Here is a 13,656-nt window from a genome sequence, read left to right on the forward strand (position 1 = left end):
GCGGCCACGTCAGCCCGGGCGGCTTCTTCGACAAGTTCCCGCCGGCCGAGGGCGCCGCCAGCCCGGGCCCGCCCGACAAGCCGCTGACCTCGCCCTCCTGGGCCCCGGGCGGCGAGCTGCTGCTGGCCGAGCCGCCCGACCTCATGGCCTCGCTGGACAGCGGCATCCAGAGCGCCAGCAAGTCGGACGGCGGCTCCCCGCGCGGGGACTTCCCCGACGAGCCCAGCCCCGCCTACGGCCACGAGGACGAGGTGTCGTCCAGCTCCGACAGCGGCCTGGCCAAGCCCACGCGCAGCCCGCTGCTGGGCGGCTCCCCCAAGCTGCCGCGGGCCGAGCACGGGCTGCTGGGCGGCCAGAAGCCGCTGGGCCTGGGCCTGGGCCTGGGCCTGCTGGGCGGCGCGGCCCCGGCCCCGGCCCCGGCCCCGGTCCCGGCCCCGGACAGCTACGGGCTGGGCGGCGGCGGCGGCGGGGGCGCCCACCCGGGCACCCCGGGGCTGGAGCCGGTGCGCACCCCCACCAGCACCTCGGCCCAGGACGAGATCCACCCGCTGGAGATCCTGCAAGCGCAGATCCAGCTCCAGCGGCAGCAGTTCAGCATCTCCGAAGACCAGCCGCTGGGCATGAAGAGCAAAAAGGCCGAGTGCCCCAGCCAGAGCGGGGAGGGCGACTTGAACAGTTGTTGCTCGGATAACGTCAAAGGGGCCATGAGCACCATAGACCTGGACTCTCTGATGGCAGAGCACAACTCTACCTGGTACATGCCTAGCGAGAAGTCCTTGATGGAGGGACAAGAGGAGGACAAACCTATGGCACCGTGGGAGAAGTCAAAGCCTCAGAACCCCAGCAAAGAAGGTATCTATTTCTGATCCCTGTATGGGCGTGAATGTAGGTTGCTGGCACGCGTTGGTCTCTTAAAAAGTTTGCCTGATCGTAATGCTTGGGGGGGAACCTTCCTCCGGCACAGGCCACTCACGTTGCTTGACTTAGTGTCCTATAAGGGGCACGAGGGGTGCTGGGGGGTCCCCTCCTCCCCGTGGAATGCCTTGGGGTGGGGGGTGATGGAGGTTGAGTCAGGTGGGCCGTCTGTCCTGTTGGTTTGCAGATTTTCAACCATCCCGAGCAGGTCAGTTTCTAATTAAAACAAACAGGCTTTGGGCACCCATTATTTCTCGGAGAACTCTTGTATATATCAACATGTAATGACCTAATCGGGGCTGGTAAAGAGGTGTTAGGATTGTCACCTCTCTATGTCTACAGCACCCTATATACGCCCCTGTCTCTTGCGTAGGGATCTGCTAATAGGAAATGCATTGCTGACAGCAGTGTGCTTGGATTGTTGCTTTCCAAGACTAGGTTGGGCATCCCTTCACACACAAAGGAACAATTGTTCCTCTGTGAACTCGAAAGAGGAAATATGTTTGGTCGGGAATTTAACAGGGGAGTTACCGGTCGGTTAGGTAGGTGATCAGTGATTTAGGGAACCTTTGCCGGTTTGGGTGAATGGAATCCACATCGCAGAGTAGGAACAAAACACCGCCCCTCCCCTATAAACCTACACGCTTAGAACTTCATTGGCTAAATGAATAGTGGCTCTTTGCTACTTAAAACTAACGGAACTCTTACTGTAGAAGCAGCAGACAGTCGGTTTCTTTACAGCGTTTAGGATGATGGTTTTAAAATCGTAACTTGTTTGTGCCCATAACACATTCATTCTAATTTCAGTTAGGCAGTATTCTAAGCCATGTAATTTCTGTGTTAACATGGGTGAACTCAACTAATTTTTTCATATTGGATTAATTAAGCAGGGAAAGTTTTAAATATACATGGCAAGTGTTCAGATGGGGTTCTCAGTTTAATTTGCAGAAATACATATATTGACAGAAGAGAACTTCCTGCTGTGCAATGTTTAAACATTGCCATATATATATATATATATACACACACACTGTATTATAAGGGTTTTGGTGAATCCAGCAAAAATGTGTTGCCTAGTGTTTAAGTATTTTCCTGTTTATCTTTTAAAAGATGTGGTGCTGAGTTAAGAAGTTTCTACCATTGTTAACATAAAGAAAATATAAAATCAGGCTCAGTGTTTAATATAAAAACATGCTTAGTTGATGTTTAATATCAACATTTAGTTTTCATTCTTTATTCATTTTCTTTATTATCTAGAGGGCATTATAATTCTAAAATGGAAAAAAATACATGGGTGGAAAACAGTTTTAGTTATAAAAGCTCCTTAACAAAGATGATTTCAGTTTTAATAATTTCCATTTTATCAAAGCCATTTTTTCTAAGCTCACTGACTTAAGGGGTGTGTGTGTGTGTGTGTGTGTATACACCCTTCCCCCACATACTATATGTGTAAAATTGTCTATATGTATGCACGTGTGTGTGTATATATTTTATATCATGTACACGCATATATGTATCATGTATTTTATGTTGATGATTCATTTTACTAGCGTTAGGCTGGTTCAGATCTATTTTTGCTGTCTCCTCTTAAGAGCTGCTTTTTGTAGTACCCTTGATTGACATTGGAATTTAGGTAAAGAGAGATGTTATTAAAATGAAAATGGAGTTTGGGTGGTTTGAAAACTCCATAACTTCCTACTTCCAGTTCTTTTGGGCTTTCCAGCTTTCGTTTTCTGAAGCATGACTGCGAGCCCCCACTGTTTGTCTCTTTGTTCATGTTTAATGCCTAGCACTGGAGACTCTCATTTGAAGCTGGAGTGCTTAGCATGCACAGCAGACTCTAGGAAACCCATCAGCATTCTCCATGCTTCGCCCAGGCAAGGACATAAATTGGTTTGTTTGGGGCCCTTCTTTCCATTTTTAAATGGAGTTGCACACAGCATCCTTCCTGGCCCCTTCTCTTTTATTGTTTCTTGTACACAACATCTAGATCAGACTGGATCAATAGCTAGTTAGCACAAATCACAGTTCCTGTCAGTTCTACCTTGTCAGACATACACACACTCATGCACACTCTAATTAAAAGTAGATTGGGAAAAAATGAAACTAAGTTTTTTAGATTTTAATTTATTGGATTAAAAAAACCTAAGTAAAATATTTTTGGACTTTTTTGTTACAGCTGGGCTTAATATTATAAGCTTTGTTTGAGACAACTCCCCTACACACAGTTTGGTATTTTAAAAAATGGTCTTGTTTGATAGTCACCAGTACTTTTAAGGAAATAACTCTTCCTTCTCATATAATGATAATCATAAATATTATTACAAGAGCCAGCTCATCACTCTTGTGCTGGTGTTCCTGGAAGGAAAACTAGGTAACTTGTATTCCTATATAAGGATACGTTTTCGTACTTAAACCTCTTAACATAAAATAAGATATTGATCTAACTCTATAACACTGGATAGATGTATTAATTTTGCTTTCCATTTTTACCCCTTGGAAGGTTTAAATGGACCAATTCTTCAAATGAGACAAGTGATATAGATAAATAGAGAATTCGCTTTAATTGTTCTTTGAAATGATAGGAGGCAAAGTAGATGAGTTCTTTTCCCTGTCACAAAATAAGAAGTATTACATTTTTAATTAAATCATATCCTTACGTGCTTGAAGTTGTGTTTAAGAAAGGGGTTTTATTTATCATGTGACGGAAGTTCAACCCATTTTTAGTCAACTGGAATTTGCCTAAAACAATGTAGGTTTCTAAGTGTTTCCAGTTGTGCATATACAGAAAATGTATGTAGGTTTCAAACCTCACTACTTAGGAGCCAAGCATTAGTAATGCTTAATACAGTACAGTGTGAAAGGTTATAAGTTTATTAAAACATTTAATTTTGTTATACTATTAAAATGCTCGTATTTCTGAAGTATAGCTTCACCTCCCTAACAAATATTTTGAATTTTTTTAAGTTGTACTCACTGGGGTCAGAAAGAACCTCTTCTGTTTTGTACATAACACACAACTACCGTGACATGCATTGATTCTTCTATGGACTTCTTTTGAAGGTTATAAATAGGGTGAATGGAGAAGTTCTAACTCATGGAGCACTGAAGTCAGCATTCCATGTTCTTGAGGCCATTATCCAAAGTGTGTGTGGTTTTTGTGTTTTTAAGATTAGTTCTACTGTGATTGTAGGAGCTTTGTTAATTGAAGTATTTTCTGTCTGTAGAAGGCAACTCTTTAAATATTCAGTTAATACCCACACTAATGGAAGAAACAACTTGTCTGAATAATTGTTGCAGTGACTGTACAGACTCTTTGCTGATGCTCTGTAATTTTTTGGTAGTGATACTAGAATGAGTGTTTGTCACGTCTATCATTGTTTGTGGGAGTAGTGAATTTAAGGATAGATAACCATAGATAACACATGCGTGTGTACACACACATACAGCCTGTTTGACATTTTGTGATTCTATATTTGGAAGTTTCATCCTATTATGATATTATCTTTATTAAAAATGTATTCTTCAGTTAGGAATTTTTCCAGTATTAAATTCTTTGTACTAAAATAACCTTTGTGAGGTGAATAGTAGGATTTTCCATAAAGCTTGATAGAATTTTATACCTTCTCTGTGCTATCCACCCGGGATCTAGTATTGAGGAACATTAACATTGTGTCTGTAGAAATACCGATGATTCTTAAAACCCTAGCTAACTGTAATTAGGAAGAGCCGGACCAAGATCACTTGCAAAGCCCAGGATGAACTGAGTATGTTTCATTTTACTTCATTTGATTAAACTAGGAAACCTTTACTCCAATGGAGTTTTGATTAGTACATTCTGGGAGGCCAATAGTTAATAAAGTTCTTGGTTTTTGTTTCTTCCCACCCCCACCATTGAAATTTCTAAGGTCCATATTGATGCCTTCACTTGACATTTGCACCACAGGAATATGTAACCTAAAACCACACCGGTGTTAATCAGGGAAAATGAAAATAGATGTGGTTACCCTTTGTGGCTCTTACATTGGTGGTTGCCCATTTTCATTTCCAAGTCCAGCTCAGTACGTTTAATTTCTGATCTTTTGGTTCTTAACTATTTCATAGCAGTAATAAACTTGTCTTTGGAACAAGCCAAGACATAAAATGCTAAGCAAGCAAACTATTTAAAACTGTACATTTCTACAATATATTAAAAAAGGACTTAGATTCTCTCAAGGTACGGCTGTTAGTCCTTGTCAAATTTTCTTTTAGCTCCCAATACATTCTTTGGTGGGTTTTTATTTTAGTAAGCTGCTGATTTATTTGAGAGATTTTACCAAGGAGAATAGATTTGTTTACTAAAAGGGAATTTGTCAAATTTCCTGTGCAGCATTTCAAATGCTGAAATAACATTAAAAGCAATATATGATTTGAAATTGACTTGTACTGTAGTAAGGACTATAGGAAATGAGTTAACACCGACTAAACTTACTTTATAGCAGGGAAACTATGATTCCTGGTGCTATTTTATTTGCTTGATAGAAGTATTTAAACTTCCATGAGGAATTTTAAGTTACCAGAAATGCAATTACCCTTGCCAAGAAGTTATGTGATATACTCTGCAGATATGAAATATACGTCTTTAATAAATGATCTGGGTTAGCAAGCTGATTTATGGTGAGAGAATACTCCCACTGCAGATTGCAATGAAGATTTCATTGTGCATTTAGATTTGGATTTAATATGATCTCTTAAACTCTTTTGATCTGTAAAAATCTAGCAAGGTTGCTGCTGACTGATTTGGCTTCATTTGAATGACAATAGCACCATTTCATTTACTCTGACCAGCCATTAGCTTTGCAGTATCATTTTATAGAACAATGTTCCTGTTCAGAAACACTTGCTTCTGTTTTATATACTGTTAGAGATAAAATATTTGCAGCTTTATATGCTAAATATCAGACGAGACTGGGAATAAGGGTAAAATTTTTAGTATCAGTTGCTATAACTATTCTAAAATACTGAAATATTTAATGTAGAAAGTATGTGGATTTATTGGCTTCAGTTAATGTTGTACTTGTGGTCTGTATTTTTCTTAGTCTTTCATTTCTTTTTCTTTAGATTTTTCAGTCCAGAGCAATAGATGATTGGCATGAATTCAGATTTGGCTTGCAGTGTTAGCAGGCTAATTTTTTTTGGTAACAGTTTCTGTTATTTTCTAATGACATATTTGATTGTGGGATTGCCTGTAACAGGAATAGTATTTAAAGTGTGTGTATGTGTGAGAGAGAGAGATCGATATATTTAGAATACCCTTGGTCTCTTCAAATTGTCACATACAGTGTTAAAGGAACTGAGTGAAACTAGAGGTATAGGTCAAAGCAGAGATTTATTCTGATCTGTGATTCTATTGCACTATGTTCCTTTTTAATTTTGTATGTGTACTAGGTCTTTCTAACAAATGATCTAGTAGTGTTTGAACAATTTATTATAAAATAGTAATTCCATTTTTTGAAAGATATCTTGTTCCGTTGTTACTTCTACTCAACAAATTCTGATTTTTATAAGGCATTGAACAAAGGAGTGATTAAAAATAAACAGACTTCCGATGATTGTAACCATTAAATCCCAGCCTCTGCAGTCTTCTGGACAATGTAAGGGTTTTGATACAGCAAAATGCTTTTTATGTATTCATATAAAATTGTAGTAGTAGACAAATGACTGTACATTTAGTATTTGTGTGTGTGTGTGTGTGTGTAGGTGTATAATTTATTAGTGTGTATGTGCATCTGTGTGTGAAATAGGTATGTATATAAAGTGTGTGTAATACTGGCTTAGTCAGAACCTGATTATATCAAAGTATGAATTTCTGCATATCCTGTGGGTTGGCTTTATTGTCTTTTTAAAGAGAAGTTTCATGTTGTTCAGTATTTCCTTTTTTTAATGAAAAATTTATCTGACATCCCCAAAACAGCTGCTACTTGATTCTAACCTAGTTAAAATATCTAGAGTAAGAGGTTAATTTTCGCCTGTCTTGTAACTACTGTAAAGTATATCCTTTTCCTTATGTTCAGGCTGGAATGCTTTATATGCATAATGACATAAATAATCTATGTCCACTTCAGAATGCCAGTCGGTAGTGGGACTCTAATGCAACCAGTAGCAATCATTCCATCAGTTTGTTTTGGCTTTTTTTTTTCTTTTTAAAGGAAGCCCTTGTATTTTAAAGAAATAAAATGTGTGTTTTTGTTTGTTTGTTTTTTAAGTAAGACTTATTGAGATTTACTTACTTCAGGGAGACTTTTAAAAGATACATCTTTGATTAGGGATGTACTTAGAACATGATGACTTGGTAACTCCTGTTTTCTTAGTCTGTATGTTATATTGAGGCTTTTAATTTTGAGATCAATGGCACAGCAGAGGATATCTTTTCAGAAATAACATTGAAGATGCTATCTATCATTTTATCTAAGAAATACGAAATCCAAGCTGACTCTTCTTGCCATCGTTAAATAGTCCAATTCTTAGTTTTGATTTAAAATGGATGTTAAACAGCATTTTTCTCAATATCTTGTAGCTAGATCCCACACTTGGACCATAGTGATAATACTAATAATTTAGACAAAAACATTGTCTTTTGTAGTTGGCTGCTTTATCTTCCTGAGCCACTTAAACCATCTTTCTCTTGAAACATTGATAATTAGTAACGTTATAACAACTATTTTCTTTCCTTTGGCGGAAGAACACCACAAGGAAGTTTCTTGCAATGTGAAGTATGTTTAAGGATTATATTCAAGAGTTGCAAAGTTAAATACCTTTTAAATGTAAGGCTGTGAATTTAACAGCTGGAGGTCTAATCCATTAATTTTAACAAGCTGACTTTCTTAATACTTCAAAGAGAACATCTTAGATGATACTGGATTGCCAAAATAAATAAATAAATAAATAAATCCACAAAACATCCAGTCTTTTTGTGTTTCACTCTTCTGCTTTCAAATGACAAAAGCCCACTTATGCGAGGAAGGCATTAATGTATTCCTTAATTGGTGTAATCAGTTGTGAGTTTTTTTAACTGCACTTGGTCAGTGTTGCACTAAATATATATTTAAAAAAAAAAAGAAAGCCGTTTGTTTTATTAGTGTTTTTCTGACATTTAATTTCATTTCTGTAACAGGGCAGGGGTTAGTTTAGGAGACCTAGAATTTGTGTTGTGTTCAACAGCAAAGGGTAATGAGTTTGTATCTCTTCAGGAGACCTTATTTAAGTGTGCAGTGTAGCCCTTTTTGATGGGAGCAGTGCTAATCCAAATGCTGTCATTTCCAAAGAAAGTTTTCTCTTGACTATATTAGACAGTAACAGATTCAGCATAAGCGAATCTTATTTAAAACTATTTCATTCCCAAAGGTGCACACTGCATTGGTTACTAGCAGTTACGGAAAACAAGACATTTCTTGTCTTTGTGTGTTTAACATTGACTGGAAGCATCATTCATGTGTGCTAATAAAATGTTTGCAAATTTGTTTTTATTTCTGTATAGTATTTTAGCATAAAAAATGAAGTGCATGAAGTTGCAGTGTCTAGATTTCTATTAGGTTTTGAGGTTTGTCTGAAGAACCTACTCTGGCTTGGTATGCAGAAATCTGGTCATGTTTAAGTGCTCCAATGGATAGATTTTGCATTAAAGTAAATATAGTTAATTTGAGATTAAATGCAAAAATAACAAATGTACAAGCCCTAAAGAATTCTGCTGATGCCTCCTGCAGAATGTTTTATTAGACATTGCACTTACTATCTTTTCTGTACAAGCTAGTTTACTTGAACTTTTGTGCATTTGATTTATTTTATCTTGCTACGTTCAGTGTTCGAAGCACCTGAAAAATTAGATGAGGTGAAATAAGTTACAAGCTAATTTCCCCCTCCCCTCCATTTGTTTGGATACTCCTTGGTAGGCCCTTACTCATGCTCCCAGGAAAGCATTTCATCATTCAGTTGTTTTGAAATGGCATTTTTATATGGTAAAATAATGTTTTAAAATTAAGGCAATAGTCATGAAATATTTTAGTGAGATTGTATTGCTAATGAAAAGATTATCCTAAGGGTGAAGAAGGACTGATAACTAAAAAAGCAGAATATTTCTTGGTAAAAAAATAAATATAAAAAAACTTTTTGGTTTAAAATCCAGACTTTTAATTGAATGAATGAGGCAAAACGCCCTGCCCCCCTCCAAAAAAATGTAATTGCAAGGATTTAATACCTTTTACTATTTTATTTTTCTCTTAGAATCAGTTCATTGGTGAAAGTGCAACACAAGGAAGCTGATCCATTAACACACATGAATGAGAAGTGAACTAAGGATTATAATTATCTGGTTAGAATCTTAGGGTTTTGTATTTTTCCCCAGAAAAGCTCTGTCGCATTTTTACACAATCTCCCATTCAGTGACATTTTGTGCCTTTTGGTCTTGTGTGTGAGAAATGACAGAAAGGGAAGGATGGGAGTAATTGGAGGAAATTCTAAAAAGTAAAATAAAAATGCACTGTAACCACTTCACTGTTTCTGGAGAGACTATGCTGCATGTGTTCTGCTATGTACTGTTACGGGTGCAGCTTTTGATTGTCTAGGCTACACCAGCCAGCGTGAACAGAAAATATGTATGTGAGTAGGCAGTCTCTTGGCTAGATGGCACAGTTGGTCAACTCATTACCATTTGGCTTGTGGTGACTTGAGTTTATATTTGCTTTTGATCACAATGGAATCTATTTTAAAAAGGTTTCCACTCTATTATTATTTAAAATCATTTTTATAGAGCTATAAATTGACATGGGCACTTGATAGTGCTCATTACAAACTTAAGAGCTCTTCCCCACCCTGAACGATTTACAGCCCAAGTAAGAGAGGATAGTCAGATCCAACACAAGAGAAGATATTGGGCAGTCCTTAGTGCGCCTGCAGCCATGTAACAAAATGGCCCCACAGAACCAATTTAATTATTGCATGGTACAGAGCAGCCAAACATCTTTAACTTGGACGAAACATGACCAGCCTTGTACTCCTATTTTAAAAACAAAATGAAAGCAATGTTCTGGAGAGCAAAATAGTTCCAATCAGTATGACAACTTCTGTGCTGTAATGCGCCTCCTCACCCCTAAATATAGACACATGGTGCTCTTTTTATGATCACCGGAGCAGCCAGCACACCATCTCTCTGTGCTTGTTTCATATAATTCCTTAGCTTTAGCATCAGAGGAAAAATAGGACCACTTCAAATACAATTTAGATTGGGATGGCTGGCTGTTTTGAGATAGTAAAGATTACAGAAGAAAATGCAGAAGCAAAATCCTTCTTCTTTTTTTTTTTTTTTTTGTTGTTGTTGTTCCAATCAAGAGAGAGTTTCAGAACATCAATTTTTGTTAATTCTAGCTGTCTACAAAATGGGTATGAATTTAGCTGGATCTCTGACTGTGCTGAGAGATGGAGGCAATGAACATGTAAAAAGTTACAAAACTGAAATGTAAAGAACCCCCCAAATCCTTGGAGTTAATCACAGTTTTAACTTTTCTGTGCACATAATTATGTCAAATGTTCTAGATAAAGAAAAGTGTTTAGTGGACACATCATTCTAATACACTTCATTGGTTTTCCTTGCTTGGACTGATGTACATCCAAGAACTGACACATGCACGTTTTCAGAAATGAACTGTGTAGCTTGCTGCTCTTACTTGCACTGGGTTTAGATATCCACTATTGGAGGAAAGATTTGTCGTTAGTTCTAGTTCTGAATTCTTTGTCATTGGCAAATGGAAATATAATTTGACCTAGCCTTGTTGCCAAAATAGAAGCAAAGATTCACAGCACTAGCTGCTGACAGATCTGTTGCTTTTATAATTTGTTTGTGTTTTCTGGAGAGAGCGATTACTTTTTAGTTCAAATAATTACCCAAAGCCTCTCACATTTGGGTAATTTATTTTAAACCTCTTTATACAAATGACTTTCAAATATTTTCCATCACAGAAAGAGTAGGTTGAAAATCTCTTCCTTGAATCAGACAGATATGAACTTCAAGAGCTGGAAAAACATGCAGTTGGAGAGATGGTGATACAATGACATTTTTATGTCTACCTATTAAGCATAATGGAGGGTTGGTTGCTGGCCCTAAATTTGGAACGGTTTTTATCTAAACCCTTAATACCGAAATAGTTTCCTGTAATTACTGTATTGCAGGGAGAGCTACAGCTAGGTAAAAGGGATAAAAACTGTTACCTGTCCAATTGTATCAGCCGTAATTACTGCATTTCTGAACTTCTGTTTTCAGAGATAAAATTTATTGCAATGATTGTCAAAAATAAGTAGGTTAAAAGAAGACGCAGAAGAAAATCAGAGATGAGGAATATCAAATGAATAATGCTTAGAAAATGGGTTAGTCTTAGCCTCTATTTTTTGGTGATAATTACTTTATCTCAAAGGTTTATGGATCAAAAAAAATTTTTTTTAAACATTAACACGATTGTTTTTATGTTGGTCAAATTTAGGATATGGAGTTATAAAATTTAGAACTGAGGATATTTTGTCAGTTTCATGTTAATATCTAATCCTGTTGTTCAGGCAAAGCCTAATTAAACAGGCCTATTCAGTTCTGGGTTCTGTTTTTACTTTTTGATGGAGCGTATTTCTGCTGCTTGTTGTATGGGGATAAGGCCACAACATTAGGACAGTGTATCATTTGCTTGAAATTATTGTTTAGATTATATTCATTTTCAGATTGAAGGAAACTAGTTTTAATGGGTGAGGGATAGTATTTCATATCCTACATTTTGTTTTGGCTTTGTACATGGTGGTAACTTTGGATTCCTAACCTACCACAGCAAGAAAAAATCCTGTATAATTTTCAAAGTGGTAGTGCCACTTGATTGTGGTATTTGATCGTATTGGGCTCATATATTCAATCAAACAATAACTGTTCTTACTTCAGGTCTGAAAAAGGAACCAGAAAAAATTGCTTTAAACATTTTTGTAAAGCCAGTTTGGTGTAATTCTCCTTTCCCCTCCCTATCACCTTGCAAAATGTACTTTACTTCTCTTCCCCCTCCTCCCCACCCCCTTTAGTGTGGAATAGATTTTAAAGGGTTTTCTTTTTTAATGGTTTTTGATGACTGCTCTTGCTTTCAATAGTGGTCTGGCCCAAATAAAAATGGTGAGCAGTGCCCATTACTGAGCTGTAAAAGAATGGGTTACGCAGAAAAACCATTTAGATAAAAATGTAATTTTCCCTTCCACATACAGTGCTAAGAATTAATAGTATATTCTTCCTAAGTGGGCACTCTTATATTATATTTTTGCCTTAATGAAATTCTTTCCTAAACAGGAGCGTTTCATTTAAAACTTTAGAACAAAATTGATCTCTCTTTATCCCTTCAGAACTGGTGCCCCAGTTTTCAGCAATTTTTTCTCTAGTTAAATCTTGCTGAAAAGGCTGTTACTGTAGCATATCCTGGAATTTTGTTGAAACTTTTTATACGTTGGGTCCAAAGGTGTATGATTCAAATATTAGCACAGTTTGATTCTCCCTTCTTCAGGAACTAAGTTACTGTGCATTTCTTATGTATGAAATTTCGTATCTTCATTTGTGCCTTTTGATTGATTGATCTGAATGTCAATTGTGTTCTTACCGGCTTTGTTAGGCGCACTCAGCCCATGGCCAGAAAGCAGTGAAGACACTAATATGTCACTTACTCATTTTTGCAAGAAATACTACAAAAGAAGAAATACGAAAGTCAAAGGTTAGATGGTTTACTTTGTGGTCACTATCTAGTTTATTTGTGTGTGCGTGCTGAATGATGATCCATCATTTTAATAAATCTTGAGCACAGATGGTTCACTTAAATGCATTATTATACTATGAGTGCATTGTTTTGTGAAAATAATGCCCAGAACAATTTCTTTAAATGTCTTAAGCATCTTCAAAATGATTTTAACAAACAATTTTTCTCTTGAAATAAAGAAACCTAATGGAAAAGAAGGAAATCATTGGCTAGAGTAATGGGAGAAACTGTGGTGGAAAGCCCCATTGAAAGAATCTCTCTCTCAAAGAGTCCTTCTGAGGAACTTGTCTGTCTTCACTTTTGTGGTGTTTACTGTTTGGCTGGTCTGTTGTTGCTCTTGTTTTCTCATTATTAAAGTAGCACAAGGGCCAGTGGTCCCCAGGAAGGATTGTTGTGTAGTGCCTTTTGTGCCAAGTAGATCAATGCAGTACATCCCACTCGTATTTTTGGTCACTAGCCTGTGAGGCATGACTGAGAGTAGTAAATCTGTGCCGGATTAGTCTCCATTGGACACGATGACAGAAGATTTTATGCAGTTTGGAGGTGTGCACACACCCACCCACACACCCCAATTTTGGGTGACAGTAATTCTTTTCCTCTACTAGCATTTGCTGTTTTCTTTTTAGGGCATTTATGTCACAACCAGACCCTGATGTGCTGCTGTCATTGACTCTGGCTTCATGCGGTCATGGGTCATTAGCCAGTGTATGTGAAAGCCAAGGTATTTTTTCTTCCCTGTGACAGCTTTTCCTTGGATTAGAAGGAGCAGTTCCCTGATATGAGTGAGTAATGGTCATTCTTCCATTGATGTAGGTATTCAATAGACAAGCAAGCACATTTGGGTTATAATAGCTTTCCGGCAACCATGCAATAGTCATAAATAACCAGTCTCGGGCAATAGAAAATTAGGCCTTATAGTAATGCTTTTAACATTTTCTTTTTT

General features: G+C 37.6%; 1 protein-coding gene across 1 annotated transcript in view; it reads left to right on the forward strand.

Annotated features, from left to right (window-relative positions):
* Positions 1-13,656, forward strand: part of MN1 (MN1 proto-oncogene, transcriptional regulator) — a 45,546-nt gene that overhangs the window by 3,067 nt on the left and 28,823 nt on the right. Inside the window, exon 2 of the mRNA XM_034791432.1 lies at positions 14-852. Within this exon, the coding sequence (XP_034647323.1) occupies positions 14-852 (839 nt within the window). The remainder of the gene's footprint in view (positions 1-13; positions 853-13,656) is intronic.

Source organism: Trachemys scripta, chromosome 15 (assembly GCF_013100865.1).
Source record: "Trachemys scripta elegans isolate TJP31775 chromosome 15, CAS_Tse_1.0, whole genome shotgun sequence".
In the NCBI taxonomy this organism is placed as follows: domain Eukaryota; kingdom Metazoa; phylum Chordata; order Testudines; family Emydidae; genus Trachemys; species Trachemys scripta.